Raw genomic sequence first — 15,611 nt, 5'->3', positions numbered from 1 at the left:
TTGGCATAAAACTATTACATCTTACCTTGCTTCAAATTGGCAGCATTCTGTGGACTAGGGGGAACAATACCATCAAGTACCAATTGTGGTTGTGCACCTGATAGACCTGAGGACTGCGAATCTGAAATTTATTTTAAAAAGGCAAGAGGGAAAAAAAGAATGAGTTTTTGTTTTTATTCTTCCCTTTTGCAACTCAGCAAAACCATTTACAATTCCTCAGGATCTCTTTTTTTCAAATAGCTTGAACACCAGCAGGGTCTGGGAAGCACTGTTTGGGGAGGGGTGGTGTGTAATATTCTGGTTAAAGATAGGGAATTGTGTGCAGACAGTCAATAAAATGCACTATCTGGGCATTATTCAAACAATGTGTGTATTAATATTGCATTCATTTGACTTCATAAAGTCTCAGGCAATGTATTCCATGAGTACCTGAGTGAACAATACTATGAAGAGCCAGGTTTTATCCTTGGTCTGTGCCATTAGCTGACTGCTTAGCAGGGCTGCAGCATACCTGGGGGTGGAGGAGGAAATAAACTGGCTAACCAGCAACATCACTGGAACCTGGATGGGGGGAGATGATTTGGTTAAAGAGTCTGCTGACAATCAAAGCTCACCCACCACAATGAGAAAGATGCTCCATGTGGTTAACTTAGCTCATTCTTCTGGGGATCAAACAAAATTTTCCAATGCTATAATGGCTTCAGTAACCTAGTTGGAAAATTAATCCCAGGTATTAATCTCTGAAGAAATTCCTCCTGACATCAGGCCATAATTTTTACCTGTGTCAGTTGCAAGAAATAATGCAATGTGAATAACAGCCACTTAAGTGAGGCATCAGAGCCACTCATGAATCTCTGCTATTGTATTCTAGTAAGGAATCAGGATCTCTGGAACAGCAGGGCAGAGGTAAAATAACAGTGTACAAATCAATAAATAAAATAAAAGGTCTGGTTTCTTATTGCCTGATGTGGAGATGCCAGCATTGGACAGGAGTAAACACAACACCAACAGGTTTATTTGGTAGCAAAGACCACTAGCTTTTGGAGTGCTGCCCCTTCATCAAGTGAGTGGGAGTTCTATTCACAAACAGGGCATATAAAGACACAGAATCAATTTACAAAATAATGGTTGGAATGCGAGTCTTTACAAGTAAAGAAGTCTTAAAGGTACAGACAATGTGAGTGGAGAGAGTGTTAAGCACAGGTTAAAGAGATGTGTATTGTCTTCAGACAGGACACTTAATGAGGTTTTGGAAGCTCAGGCAAGTCATGGAGGTTACAGATAGTGTGACACGAACCCAAGATCCCCGTTGAGGCCATCCTCGTGTGCGGAACTTGGCTATCAATCTCTGCTCAGCGACTCTGTGTTGTCATGTGTCGTGAAGGCCACCTTGGAGATCAGAGGCTGAATGCCCGTGACTGCTGGTGTTTCCCAGCAGGAAGAGAACAGTCTTGCCTGATGATTGTCGATCTGTGTTCATTCATCCGTTGTCTTAGAGTCTGCAGGTCTCCCCAATGTACCATGCCTCAAGACATTCTTTCCTGCAGTGTATCAGGTAGACAACGTTGGCCGAGTTGCAAGAGTATGTACCGTGTGACTGATGGGTGGTGTTCTCACGTGAGATGATGGCATCTGTGTCGATGATCTCGACGCTCTCTCTCTCGCTCCCTGAACCACTCTCTCTGATTCTCTCTCCCTGAACCAGTCAGCAGATGCTACCTGCCAGTCGCGCATGTGATCACGCCTCTGATCTTCGGGTCAGTGTTCTCCAAGGCAGCCTTCACAACATATGACAACGCAGAGTCACTGAGCAGAGACTAATGGCCAAGTTCTGCACACGAGGATGGCCTCAACCAGGATTTTGGGTTCATGTCACACTATCTGTAACCCCCATGACTTGCCTGGGCTTGCAAAATCTCACGAACTGCCCTGTCTGGAGACAGGACCTGTCTTAACCCTCTCTCCACTCACATTGTCTGTATCTTTAAGACTTGATTACCTGTAAAGACTCACTTTCAAACCAGTAGTTTGTAAATTGAGTTTGTGTCTTTATATGCGCTGACTGTGAATAGAATGGGTGGCACAGTAGCACAGTGGTTAGCACTGCTGCTTCACAGTGCCAGGGACCTGGGTTCGATTCTTGGCTTGGGTCACTGTCCGTGTGGTGTTTGCACATCCTCGTATCTGCCTGGGTTTCCTCCGGGAGCTCCGGTTTCCTCCCACAGTCCAAAGATATGCAGGTTAGGTTGACTGGCTATGCTAAAATTGCCCTTAGTGTCCTGAGATGCATAGGTTAGAGGGGTTAGTGGGTAAATATGTAGGGATGTGGGGTCAGGGCCTGTGTGGGATTGTGGTCGGTACAGACTCGATGGGCCAAATGGCCTCCTTCTGTACTGTAGCGTTTCTATGATTCTAACTTCCACTCACCTGACGAAGGGGCAGCGCTCCAAAAGCTAGTGGCTTTTGCTACCAAACAGACCTGTTGGGACTTTAACCTGGTGTTGTGAGACTTCTTTTTGCCTGCCCAACTGGGTGTGGAGAACTGGATAGCATGATTGAATTTCAGGATTTGGTTGGGGTGCTGGGCCAGAATTCTCATCCAATGAAATCATTTCTGAGAGCTGAATCCTGTGCAGAGGGCAGTGCAATTTATAACCTAATCTCATAGTTCAGCAATGGGTTACTTTTTGCAGATAATTCACTGTTGATTTAACTGTGGTCAATTGGAGTCTGTGCTCACATCACTCTACTGTCCACAAGTAAAGAATGCATTAAAGAAACTATTTGTCTCCTACAGTAGCCTAATGGTTGAAATATTAGACTCTGAAATCGGAGTTCAAAGCTCACCATGGCAGACCAAAAATGAATTTGACAACAGGCTTTTTTTTCTGTTTATATCCAATTCAATCCAAAGTCTAGTTCAAAGTCTCAACAAGTGAGACATTCCAGATCCAAGATGACAAGATAGGCATCCCACTTCCTGTCTAGGGCTTGATCTACATGATCCAAGCTGATTGGAGCAGGCATTGTATCTTCTCCAAGGCTTGGATCTCATTTGCATCTCAGCCAAAAGACTTAGATGCCACTTTAAAAAATTGCTTCATGTGAAGCCTCATTGTAACCTCATGACTTCAACCAAGTGTAGGATGCCAAAACTACACTTAATCTTAGCCAAAAAGCAACTTGTGGAGCAATACCAGCTAATGATCTTTATCAAACTGGTTCACCAAGGGCCCTTAAAGCTTATTTATTATTTAAAAGTCACAAGTAAGGCTTACATTAACACTGCAATGAAGTTACTGTGAAACCCGCCCAGTCGCTATAGTCTGGCACCTGTTCTGGTCAATCCACCTAACCAGCACATCTTTCAGAACGTAGGAGAAACCGGAGCACCTGGAGGGAACCCACGCTGACACGGGAGAATGTGCAAACTGCACACAGATAGTGACCCAAGCCAGGAATTGAACCCAAGTCCCTGGCGTTGTGAGGCAGCAATGCTAACAACTGTGCTGCCCTGAAACCTCTACCTGATCTGATTTACTTTTTAAAAAAAAAGGCTTGTTCACTATCCACGCACCCAAAAACCCCAGAAACACCTTGTGACTTTAAAAAAAACATTAAACTGCTAACAAGTGCAAGTTTACGTGTTATTGGCCTCAACACATATTTACTTATCTTGTTTACCTATTACAGAGAGGTGGTGCTGGAAACGCATCAAGGTAGATAAATCCCCAGGACCTCACGAAGTGTATCCTAGGACTTGTGGGAAGAAATTGCATGTTCCATAGCAGAGATATTTGAATTATCAACAGCCAGAGGTGAGGTGCCTGAAGATTGGAAGGTGGCAAATATTGTGCCTTTGTTTAAGAAAGGCTGCAGGAAAAAGCCTGGAACTACAGGCCAGAGAGCCTAAATATCTGTAGTGGGTAAGTTGTTAGAAAGTATTCTGAGAGACAGAATCTACAGGTATTTAAAGACAAGGACTGATTAAGGATAGTCAGCATAGTTTTGAAAGTGGAAAATCACGTCTCATGAATTTGAGTTTTTTGAAGAGATAACCAGAAGGTCGATGAGGGCAGTACAGTTGTTGTTGTCTACATGGACTTTAGCAAGGCCTTTGACAAGGTACTGCATGGTAGGTTGTCGCATAAGGTTAAATCTCAAGGGATCCAGGGTGAGGTAGCCATTGGATACAAAATTAGCTTGATGACAGAAGACAAAGGGTGGTTGAAGAAGGTTGTTTTTCAAACTGTGACCACTGATGTGTCTCGGTGTGCTGGGCCCACTGTTACTTGTCATTTATATTAATGATTTGGATGAGAATATAGGAGGCATGGTAAGTTTCCAGGTGACACCAAGATTGGTGGCATAATGGACAGTGAAGGTAGTTATCTAGGATTGCAATGAGATCTTGATCAGTTAGACCAGTGGGCTGATGAATGGCAGGTGGAGTTTGATCTAGATGAATGTGAGGTGATGCATTTTGGTGGATTGAACCAAGGCAGGACTTACTCACTTAATGGTAGAGCATTGGGGAGAGTTATACAACAAAGAAATCTTGGGATACATGTTCACAACTCCTTCAAAGGGGTGAAGTAGGGAAAGGGTTAATGGATTTTGTACCTAGAATATGTCACAAATATAACCCTTCGTCATGACTGATCTCCTTTAGCTTATACTGCTCTTGACATTAATATCAGTTATTTGTTCATGTATTACATGCTTTAACTCTCATTTTTATAAAGACAGATAGTTTAATGTGGCTGTTATTTTGCACACTTTGCAAATCTTACCTATTTGTGTTAGTTGGACATTGTTACACAGATGGTAGTTTACGATACTGGCTTTTGACAGCTGCTGATGGCAGATCGCGATACCGGCTTTTAACAGGAAGACTCCTCCTGGGACAGCCACGATCGCACAAGTAACTTCAAAGACAGGGATGCTGGTACTGCTGCAGAAGAGTTTTGAATTGCGACCGGATTAAGTCTGTATCATGACTGCAGCTGTCAGCTGGACTGTGAATCGTGATTAAATGTAGGCTATCACAAGGGGACATAGCTTTACATTAAGGCGTGGTAATTATAGGATGGATGTCAGAGGTAGGTTCTTTACTCAGAGGGTAGTAAGGTCGTGGAATGCCCTGCCTGCAGCAGTTGTGGACTTGCCAACTTTAAGGGCGTTCAAATGGTCAGTGGATAGGCATATGGATAACATTGGAATAGTTTGCGTTAGAGGGTCATTAGATTGGTTCCACTAGTCGGTGCAACATCGAGGGCCAAAGGGTCTGTACTGCGCTGCAATGTTCTACGTTCTAAATCTGGGGCTGCATCGCGACCAAGGAAGGAAAGCCTGGAGGTCTGGCAGTCTAAGTGTCAATCACGATTCAAAGTTCCACTTTCTGCCAGACCTCCAGGTCTTCCTTCCTTGGTCGTGTCTGGCAGAAAGTGGAACTTTGAATCGTGATTGACACTTAGACTCATAATGCATAAATGCCTACTTGTGTTTGTGTTCTATGAGAAGTTTGTTGGTCCCTGCTTCCCCCAAAGCTCTTGAATGCACACCAGAGCTTTGAAATAAAAAGCACTGTATTTTGACTCACTAACAGTCTCAGAGGTATTATTTTACCTACAACAGGGGGGTCACAGGTGGAGAGAGTGGCAAAGGAGGCATGCGGCATGCTTGGTTTCATTGGTCAGAACATTGAATATAGGAGTTGGAATGTTGTTGAAGTTGTACAAGACATTGGTAAGGCCACACTTGGAATACTGTGTACAGTCCTGGTCACCCTATTATAGAAAGCATATTATTAAACTAGAAAGAATGCATAAAAAGTTTACCAGGATGCTACCGGAACTTGGTGGTTTGAGTTAAGAGGCTGGATAAACTGGAATTTTTCTTCCCTGGAGTGTAGGAGGCTTTGGGGTGATCTGATAGCGGTCTATCAAATAATGAGGGGCATAGATAAGGTAGATAGTCAATGTCTTTTCCATCTTTTCAATTATGCTGGCTGCTTTACCGAGGCTCTGGACAAAAGGGTCCAGAGGGGCAATTTTTTCACACAGAGGGTGGTGTGTGTCTGGAACGAGCTGCTAGAGGTAGTAGTAGAGGTGGGTACAATTTTGTCTTTTAAAAAGCATTTAAACAGTTACATGGGTCAGATGAGTGTAGAAGGATATGGGCCAAATGCAGGCAATTGGGACCAGCTTAGTGGTTTAAAAAAAAAGGTGGCATGGACAAGTTGGGCTGAAGGGCCTGTTTTCATGCTGTAAACCTCTGATTCTACAACATACAAATAAGAAAAAGCAATAAAGACTTGCACTTATACAGCACTGTGTCATCAATTGCATTCATGTCCCATTGTTTTTTGCATACCTGGCAAGTTTAATCCATCTAGAAGATCTAATAACTCTCCACCTGTTTGAGGTACTTTGCTTTCTTGAGACACCGATGGAGCTGGGTTAGTGTTGTCAAGCAGATCAAGCAAATTGTTAACCTGAAACAAGAAATTAAAACATTGCATCCTGAATTTAATCCATCCACTAGACATGAATGGGTCTGGCAAATTGTCAAAAATCAGAGTCAAATGACTATGTGGCCAAATTCCCCTCCAATTCAATTTTCAAATTTGCTGATGACAATACCTTAGTGGGTCAGATCTCAAACAATGATAAGACAGAGTATAGGAGTGAGATGGAGAATCTGGCAGACAATCTCTCCCTCAATGTCCCCAAAATGAAGGATATTGTCATTGACTTCAGGAAGCATAGTGAAGAACATGCTCCTGTCTACATCAATGGGACGAAGTAAAAATGGTCAAGAGCTTCAAGTTTTTAGGGGTCCGGATCACTAACACCTGTCTTGGTCCCCCTCATGTCAACACCATAGTTATGAAAGCACGCCAACGCCTCTACTTTCTCAGGAAATTTGGCATGTTAGCTACAACTCTCATCAACATTTACAGATACACCATAGAAAGCATTCTTTCTAGTTGTATCACAGTTTGGTGTGGCTCCTGTTCTGCCCAAGACTGCAAGGAACTGCAAAAGGGCATGAATGTAACCCAATCCATTATGCAAAGCAGCCTCCCATGCACTGACTCTATCAACACTTCCTGCTGCCTTGGTAAAGCAGCCAGCATAATTAAGGATCCCACACACCCCCGACATTCTCTCTTCCACCTTCAGGAAAAAGATACAAAAATCTGAGGTCATGTACCAACCGACTCAAGAACAGCTTCTTCCTTGCTGCCAGACATTTGAATGGGCCTACCTTGCATTGAGTTGATCTCTCTCTAGACCCTAGCTATGACCATAACACTACATTCTGCACTCTTTCATTTCCTTTTTTATGAATCGTATGCTTTGTCTGTATAGTGCACAAGAAACAATACTTTTCACTGTATACTAATATGCATGACAATAATAAATCAAAGGACTCCACAGGTACGAGCTCATCTCCAGGGATATATTCCACCATCCCTGTTTATTATAACTCTGGTCAATTGAATGGATTGATATGTACCAATATGATGTGATGCATTACGATCTGGCAGCAAGCCAGTAATGGGGACCAGATTTTTGAGAACGATTTGATTTTGGCAAATTATATTGCGCAATTGTGTGTTTCCTTTCCGTCAGTGGCAGAGGATTATCTTATGTCATATTAATGGAACCCCTTACCAAGTTGCTGTTTGAGGTTTTAGACACCTAGGGATCTGACAGAATTCCAATCCGGACAAGTCACCATGGATGAATCTAGTGGTAATGTACTGGGCCTGGGTTGAAGGTGTGCTGTTCCATTTTCTTTTAAATTCTGAACAGACTACCTGGTCAGTAGATTTAGACTTTCGCCCAGAAACAAAGATGAGATATTAGGTGGCTCTCCCAATACTCTGCTGGATTTCCAGATTTCTTTTAATGCTTAAAACAAATTGGTGATTTTAATCGATACTCTAACATGTTTTGTAACAGAGACAAAGAATAAATAAGTCTAGTACAATTGTATAGCGCCTTGGTGAGAGCGCACCGGGGTACTGTTTACAGTTTTAATCTCTTTACCCAAAGAGAGACAGCCTTGGAAGGAACACAACAAATATTTGTAATTATGTTGGCATGAGGATTGAGTAAACTGGGTTTATAGTGCCAAGAATTTAGAAGAACGAGAGGGGCTCTCACTGAAACATTTTTTTTAAGTCGTAGGAACTTGATTGGGTAGATGCTGGGAGGACGTTCTCCACAACAGTGGAGCCCAAACTGGGTGGTCATACCCTTCAATTTAAAGGGTAGGTCATTTAGGATGCAATGCAAAGACACTTCTTCACTTGAGGGTTGTGGATCTTTGGAACACTCTACACTAGAGTGGTGAACGCACAGTCTTGAGTTTGCAAGGCACAGATATTTTGATAAAGATGAAATGAATGAATATGAAAGTAACATAAGGGGTGGACTTGAAACTGAAGGTAAGTCATGATTGTTTGAAATGGCAGAGCAGACCTGAAGTCTAAATGACCTACTCCTGTCTCTATTTCTTATGTAACTTGAGGTTATCAATTGTTACAGCTGGAGGCAGAATTAGAAGCAATTAGAATTAAGCAATCACCTTCTGTTAGTCTCTTAGCTTCTGCTGAAATGGGACATAATCAGCAAAGAGAGATGCTTAAACATCCACTTGTAGCTCGCAAAGTTAATTCGATCTAAACTATTAGATTTCCATTTCACTGCAGGTATCTCTGAATTTCCTTTTTTTCCTAGATAAGTACGCAAATTAAAAATTTCACATTCACTGTCTAATCTGTGATGTGCCTACTTACTCCATTATTGTATACTGCGCTTATTCCCCATTAATAGAAATTGCCATAATTACATAACATACTTAACACGTACTTAATCCTTATGATCAAATTTGCCCCTCATTATTACAACTCAGATACACCAGAGAAAACATTCTTTCTGGTTTATCACAGCTTGGTATGGCTCCTGCTCTGCCCAACACCGCAAGGAACTATAAAAAGTCACGAACATAGCCCAATCCATCACGTAAACCAGTGTCCCATCCGTTGACTCGATCTACACTTCCTGCTGCTTCAGCGAAGCGGCCAGCATAATTAAGGACCCCACATACCCCACCACCTTCTTCTATCAGGAAAAAGATACAAAAGTCTGATGTAATGTACCAAATGATCAAGAACAGCTTCTTCCCTGCTACTGTCAGACTTTCGAATGGACTTACCTTGTATTAAGTTGATCTTTCTCTACACCCTAGCTATGACTGTAACATTATATTCTGCACTCTTTTCTTGCCTTTTCTATGAATGGTATGCTTTGTCTGTAGAGTGCACAAGAAACAATACTTTTCACTATGTTAATATACGTAGCAATAATAAATCAATAATTAAGGTACATGACATGCTGGTTTAATGTGTGATTTGTTAGACAGTAATCGATTAATCCTCATGAAGATTTACGTTGGCATATATGAAACTGGATTTTTCCTGCAGCAGCAACCCTTACCTCAAAAGCATCGCTGCATTGAGCAGATTCTGTATTTCAAAGACATGCAGTATAATCCACTTACCTGTGCTTGTTGGGACAGCTCTGGTGCTGGTAAGTTGCCCCCCTCCTCCTTCTCTTCACCATTAACCACAGCATGCACTAGTCCATTGGCTGCACTCTTCTGTATGAGGGGCATTCGCTCCAATAAGGCTGGTCTAAAGCAATATGGATGTTCAGTATCACATAATTACAGCAGAGTCCATTTCATGGGATTTTCATTGCCACTTTTTGCTTTACTTCCAACCTAAGAAGTCTCAAATTTCATATTTATTTTACCAGTCTTGGTCCATTTCCAGATCATACCAATTTAGTGCAAAGAAACATTGCAAACTTTTAGCACTGAAGGCCATGCCTGTCTGGTTTGCACCATCTAGCCTATCCCCACTTTCCAACACTTGGTCTACAGCCTTGTAAATTATGCACTTCAAATTTTAAAAAGTGCAATACAGGCTTTTGCCTCTGGCAACGCGTTACAGATCCTGCCTCCATCGCCACAAACCAAACATCAATACTGTAAATATTTCTCGATTCCCCTCTAATCCTGCTACCAATTATTTCAAACTATGTCTCCCAGTAATGATCTCTCTGATAAGGGAAGAGGGGTCTTATACGGGCTCCTCAATTTTATACACCTGAATTAAATCACTTCTCAGCCTCTGTTCCAAATGAAACAACCTCATTGAATTCAATTTTTGCTCATAGCTAGAATTCCCCATTCTTGGCAATGTTTGAATAAATCTTCTCTGTATCCTTTCTCATGTGTTCACATCAGTCCTGTAATATGATCAGAACTAGTACTTTGTATAGTTCCAGTATATCCTCTCTGCTCTTATAGTCTAAGCCTCAGCAAAAAAAAAAAGCATCCCCAACATCTTTTTGAGCATTTAATCTACCTGTCCAGTTCAGGGATCCGTAGACATGCATTCCAAAGTCCCTTGACACTTCTCAGCATCCTATCAGCCACTGTACATTTCCTTGCTTTGTTTGCTCTCCCAATTGCATTGCCTCACATTTCTCCAGACCAAATTTTATTTGCCGGTTTTCTATACAGTTGATTAATCCATTGATATCCTTTACACTATCCACCCTAAAATTGCTTTGTGTATCATCTACAAACTTAAATGTAGGGAACATACTGAGGGAAGAAAAGAACCTTATACCCAGCCCTGAAAGTCTACCGGAAACAACTTTCCAATTACAAAATCATCTGTCTACAATTACCCCGTGCTTCCTGCTGCTGAGCCAATTTCATATTCACTTGTCACTTATTTGTGGATCTCATTGGCTCTCTACTGAGCGATGTGCAATATGGAAGCTGGTCAAAAACCTTGCTAAAAGACATGTGGACTACATCCTCATCGGCCCTCCTGCGCTAAGCTGAGGAATAGTAAAAGGGCAACCACATTACTAAACGTTACAGAGCCCATCCTTCACATCCCTCCAGAATACCTGAAACATCGATGGTGCTGTATACTTAGCACTGGCTGTACTCCCCAGAGGAACCATTGTCCTCACCAGTATTCAGCATGTTTACAAATGACATTGAAGCAAGCAGCAAAATCAAAAAGGCCCAGAAAAATTAGAACAGTATTTGCATAATAAACGTTATTTACAATTTGCTTGCTCTGATGGCTCACCTTGGTCCAGGAATTGCTTGACTAAAACATTCTGGCCACAGGTTTCCACTTTGATTTTGTGCTCTGTCAGCATCTCCCTTCTCTAACCTAGGATGTTGAGGACAACACTACAGGGTACCTGGTCTGTGCTGCTATCCACTGATCCCTTGGGATAAGCTGTGAATCTCCCTCAATGAAAGAGATTACTGATGCTCACTGTCTTAGCTCAACTGAAAAATGCTCTATTAAGGTGAAGCATGAAAGGAAACTGGTAGGAGACAGTACCTTCAGAGTAGGGAAAGGAAAGAAAAGGGAAAGAGAAAAAAAAAGGGAAAAAGAGTTAATTCTGAACGTTTGTTACAGAATTGAAAAAGTCATTTCCCATCACTTTGAACTTACGCCATCTCTCACCTGGCAAACTTAGAGCACAGATGAAAAAAGCTGCTGTAGTTAAATAATTTTAAAGATTTGATGGTACACTTGGCTTGGGCATGAGTTTTTGGTTCAATGGGCTTTTTTGCGTCCTAAGCTGGCAAATGTTAGATATTAACTTTGGGAACATATGATGATAACTACTTGAAGACCTCCACCAACACTAATCAACAAAATAAGGACAAGAGCAGTTCAAGAACTCTTCCCAAGTCTGGATTTGGAGGATTATGAAGGATGATGGGGATGATTTGTACCTTATATGTTTCAACACACGTTTACTTTTCTTCAATAAAAGGTTGAGTCCCACTTACCTCATGTGGTCAAACCTCAAGAAGAGTGCACTGTATTCCACTGCTCGTTGCTGAAGTTCCACATCTAAACTGCTTCCGTAGATAGAAACTGCCTTCCTGATGCGACTGAAAGGATCAAGGGTTGCAAATGAGTGAAATATCTAATGCAATGTTTAGTGATCTGCATGAAATAGGGTTGGTAAAACAAACCAAATCTTCCAAAATAATTATTTTTAAAAGGAACATTCCAGAATTCCCTTATATCTCAAACCTCACTGGGTAGATACCTGAATCTGAAAAAAAATACTGGGAAATCTCAGCATCTGTGCTATAGCTGTTCGCTCTCTCCATTGATACTGTTTTTGTCTTACTGGGGATAGTTCCATTGGCAGACCTCAGTATTGGCAATTGTACCTCAATGACAGCATCTTCAGGATAGATGGACAGAACTATCCTGAGGAGTTCTTCATCCAAAAAAATGTGTCATGTCTTGGGCCAGCTAAATATTACCAGACGCCGATAAAGGTATCTTGATAGCACGGATCACTGGCTGGCAATCAAAAACAGGAATCTATACTGAAATGTCTCTTCTCTAGGTTCAAACTCTGGAGGCCAACAGTAGTGCCCCAGCTGCAGGCAATGGCTCAGATCAGCTCACACAGCACCGCCTGCGGCATGAATACGGGAAATGCTGTTCTGTATGCTATTCATTATTAAAAAGCTAATAGGTTTGTATTGCCAATGCTAAAAATGCTTTCATCTCTTATGAGGCACCAGTAGACCAGAATCATATTGTCACTAAGTCCCTTAAGCTACTCATCACATGTGGTATCACCAAGAGACTTAATGCTGACAAGATCTGATCTGCCTGGTTTCTGAAGGTGATAATTATAAATGGAGCTAAATATTTAAGTGTAAAATGGGCAGTAATTTATTTTTCACATCTATTTAGTGGAGAGTCAGGTGCTAAACAGGAGATGATACTCGCTGTGATCAATGCCAGATGGCCATTAAGTAACTCAGTCATTTCCTGAAAATGCCAACAACTTTAGATGGATAAGCTCCTGCAGGAAGGGAGGAGGATCCTCAAAGAAAATACCAGAAGAGTGAGCTAATCTGTAAATTAGGCAACCTGCAAACTGTGACAAAATTACAGTACAGAACATGTCAATGAAAGAGCAGCTGGGGACAATCTGAAAGACATCAGGGTTCCTGTACCTGCCTTGTGCATAGACAGCAGACACAGGAGCTCAGATGAACAACAATGATTATAAATTACTTCAGGATCAGGTTACTGTCTTCTGAAAATAACTTGTAGGGCAGACATTTGACAATCAACTCCATTGCTTTGCAAAAAAGTTCTTCTCAATGGGTATCAAAAGGACTTCACAACATCTTCAGAATTTGTACTCTATCTCTCAGATGAATCAGTATATAAAGGATTTAAAATTTTTTATAGAAAGAAAATCAATTGTTCATTTTGTATGTTTTAGGAGGAGACAAGAGCAAGATACCAAATTCAACTTACTTGGTGCTGCTCTGCAGTCGTGTGCTAAGCTTCATTATAGCAGTCAATGCATACTCCCGTGTTGTAAGTGCTGAGAGGCTGGACTGCAGAATCTTTTCTAAGACATCCAACACTTCATCTTCTGTAACCTAAGCAGGAAAGCAAGTACATTTATCAAGGCAGGAGATGCAGAGTGCCTATAGGAAGTTCAATAAAAGCTACAGGACTCAAACAATGCTAAGAAAATAATCAAATAAGCAAATTACATTTGGGGAGAATATGGTCAGGGCACTGGAATCTCGCTCAGAACTCCTGTGCCATATTGTGTATAAACATATCCAATTTCAGCATTCTCCAACTATAAATGAGCCAACTTCTTAAGTATAGTTTAATATTAATTTCAGCATAGAATTTTTGCCAATTTAATAGGGTTTTCTCTAAAAAAAATGGAAAAAAATGGAAAAAGAAAAGACCAGCTGATCAATCTAGCCTATCCTATACACATGATGGCTGGAACATCATGACCTTTCACTACACTATCAGACTGTAGATATACTCCATCAGATCCATATGACTGAAGTCCTGATTTTAGGCTTTGTGCTAAGATCAGATGCTTTATTTTGGGGGTGGGGTGGCAGGATGCAGAACGAGCAACTCTTCTCTACTAGCTTGGAAAAGCATTGATAAAAGGCTTGTCTCGGCAGCCTCATCCTTCCACATTCACCACTTACATGATCAGCCACAGCTGGGTATCATAGGAGATTAAATCTCACATTTAACATTATATAAATGGGTTGGGACACTTTCAGCAACTATGGTTTTTGTTTCAATTGTTTGTAATTAACAGAGGTTTACAGCATGGAAACAGGCCCTTCGGTCCAACTTGTCCACACCGCCTTTTTTTTAAAAACCCCTAAACTAAACACAATTGCCTGCATTTGGCCCATATTCCTCTATATCCATCTTACCCATGTAACTATCTAAATGCTTTTTAAAGACAAAATTGAACCTGCCTTGTGTTCCAGACACTCTCACCACCCTGTGTGTGAAAAAACTGCCCCTTGGACACTTTTGTATCTCCCCCCTCTCATCTTAAACCTATGCCCTCTAGTTTTAGACTCCCCTACCTTTGGGAAAAGATGTTGACTATCTACCTTGTCTCTGCCCCTCACTATTTTATAGACGTCTATTAGGTCACCCCTCAGCTTCCTATGCTCTAGAGAAAAAAGTCCCTCTATTCAGGCTCCTTATAACCCAATCCATCAAGTCCCAGTAGCATCCTAGTAAATCTTCTCTGCACTCTTTCAGTTTCCTTTCTATAATAGGGTGACCAGAATCTCTCTCAGTATTCCAAGTGTGGCCTTACCACAGTCTTGTACAACATTAATAAGACATCCCAACTCCTGTATTCAATGTTCTGACTGACGAAACGAAGCATGCTGAATGCCTTCTTCAATGTGTCCACCTGTGACTCCACTTTCAAGGAGCTCTGAACATGTACCCCTAGATCTTTGTTCTGTAACTCTCCCTAATGCCCTATCATTAACTGATTAAGTCCTGCCCTGGTTCAATCTACCAGAATGCATCACCTCATATTTGTCTAAATTAAACTCCATCTGCCACTGTCAGCCCACTCAAGATTCCGCTGCAATTAGAGATAACCTTCCTCACTGTCCACCATGCCACCAATCTTAGTGTCATCCGCAAACTTACTAACCATGCCCCCTACATTCTCATCCAAATCATTAATATAAATGACAAATAACAGTGGACTCAGCACTGATCCCTGAGGCACACCACTGGTCACAGGCCACCAGCTTGAAAAACAGCTCTCTACAACCACCTCTCTACAACCTTCTGTTATGAAGCCAATTTTGTATCCATTGAGATACCTCACCCTGGATCCCAAGTATCTGAATCTTAATGTTGGCACAGCTTAAAGATATCACAATTTAACCAATGGTGCATATTTTTTGAACTAATCAATGATGAATAACCTAAAATTGTCAAGCCAATGCCCTTGGCCACAAAATTATAAAGAACTGCCATTTTCGTAGAATCACATTCATTAACTGAGTGTGAGTGAACAAAGCTGAAGGTAGCCTTATCAAATTTAGTAACACTTCATTAAACAGATTTAAGTGCAGAAGTGGCATTGTAATTCAAATCACATTTTAAATTCAAGTTGTATTCCGTAGCTAGCTATAAGAAA

The 15,611-nt window shown here is 41.4% G+C and overlaps 1 protein-coding gene across 4 annotated transcripts in view; it reads right to left on the bottom strand.

The window, feature by feature from the left end:
* Positions 1 to 15,611, bottom strand: part of LOC145353998 (AP-1 complex subunit gamma-1-like) — a 116,054-nt gene that overhangs the window by 11,855 nt on the left and 88,588 nt on the right. For 3 of the 4 annotated variants that reach the window (XM_080205066.1, XM_080205067.1, XM_080205065.1), the window contains 5 exons: positions 13,421 to 13,548; positions 11,914 to 12,018; positions 9,577 to 9,709; positions 6,376 to 6,496; positions 26 to 121 (listed from right to left, as the gene is read on the bottom strand). In XM_080205066.1, the coding sequence (XP_080061192.1) occupies positions 26 to 121; positions 6,376 to 6,496; positions 9,577 to 9,709; positions 11,914 to 12,018; positions 13,421 to 13,548 (583 nt within the window). Of the gene's footprint in view, positions 1 to 25; positions 122 to 6,132; positions 6,283 to 6,375; positions 6,497 to 9,576; positions 9,710 to 11,913; positions 12,019 to 13,420; positions 13,549 to 15,611 lie in introns of those variants that run through there. The other variant, XM_080205068.1, reaches the window with a different exon arrangement.

The sequence above is a fragment of the Carcharhinus amblyrhynchos genome, chromosome 16 (genome assembly GCF_965287045.1).
Source record: "Carcharhinus amblyrhynchos chromosome 16, sCarAmb.v2.hapA, whole genome shotgun sequence".
NCBI lineage: Eukaryota > Metazoa > Chordata > Chondrichthyes > Carcharhiniformes > Carcharhinidae > Carcharhinus > Carcharhinus amblyrhynchos.
The sequence above is the reverse complement of the archived record's forward strand: the minus strand, read 5'-3'. Positions and strand labels throughout refer to the sequence as shown.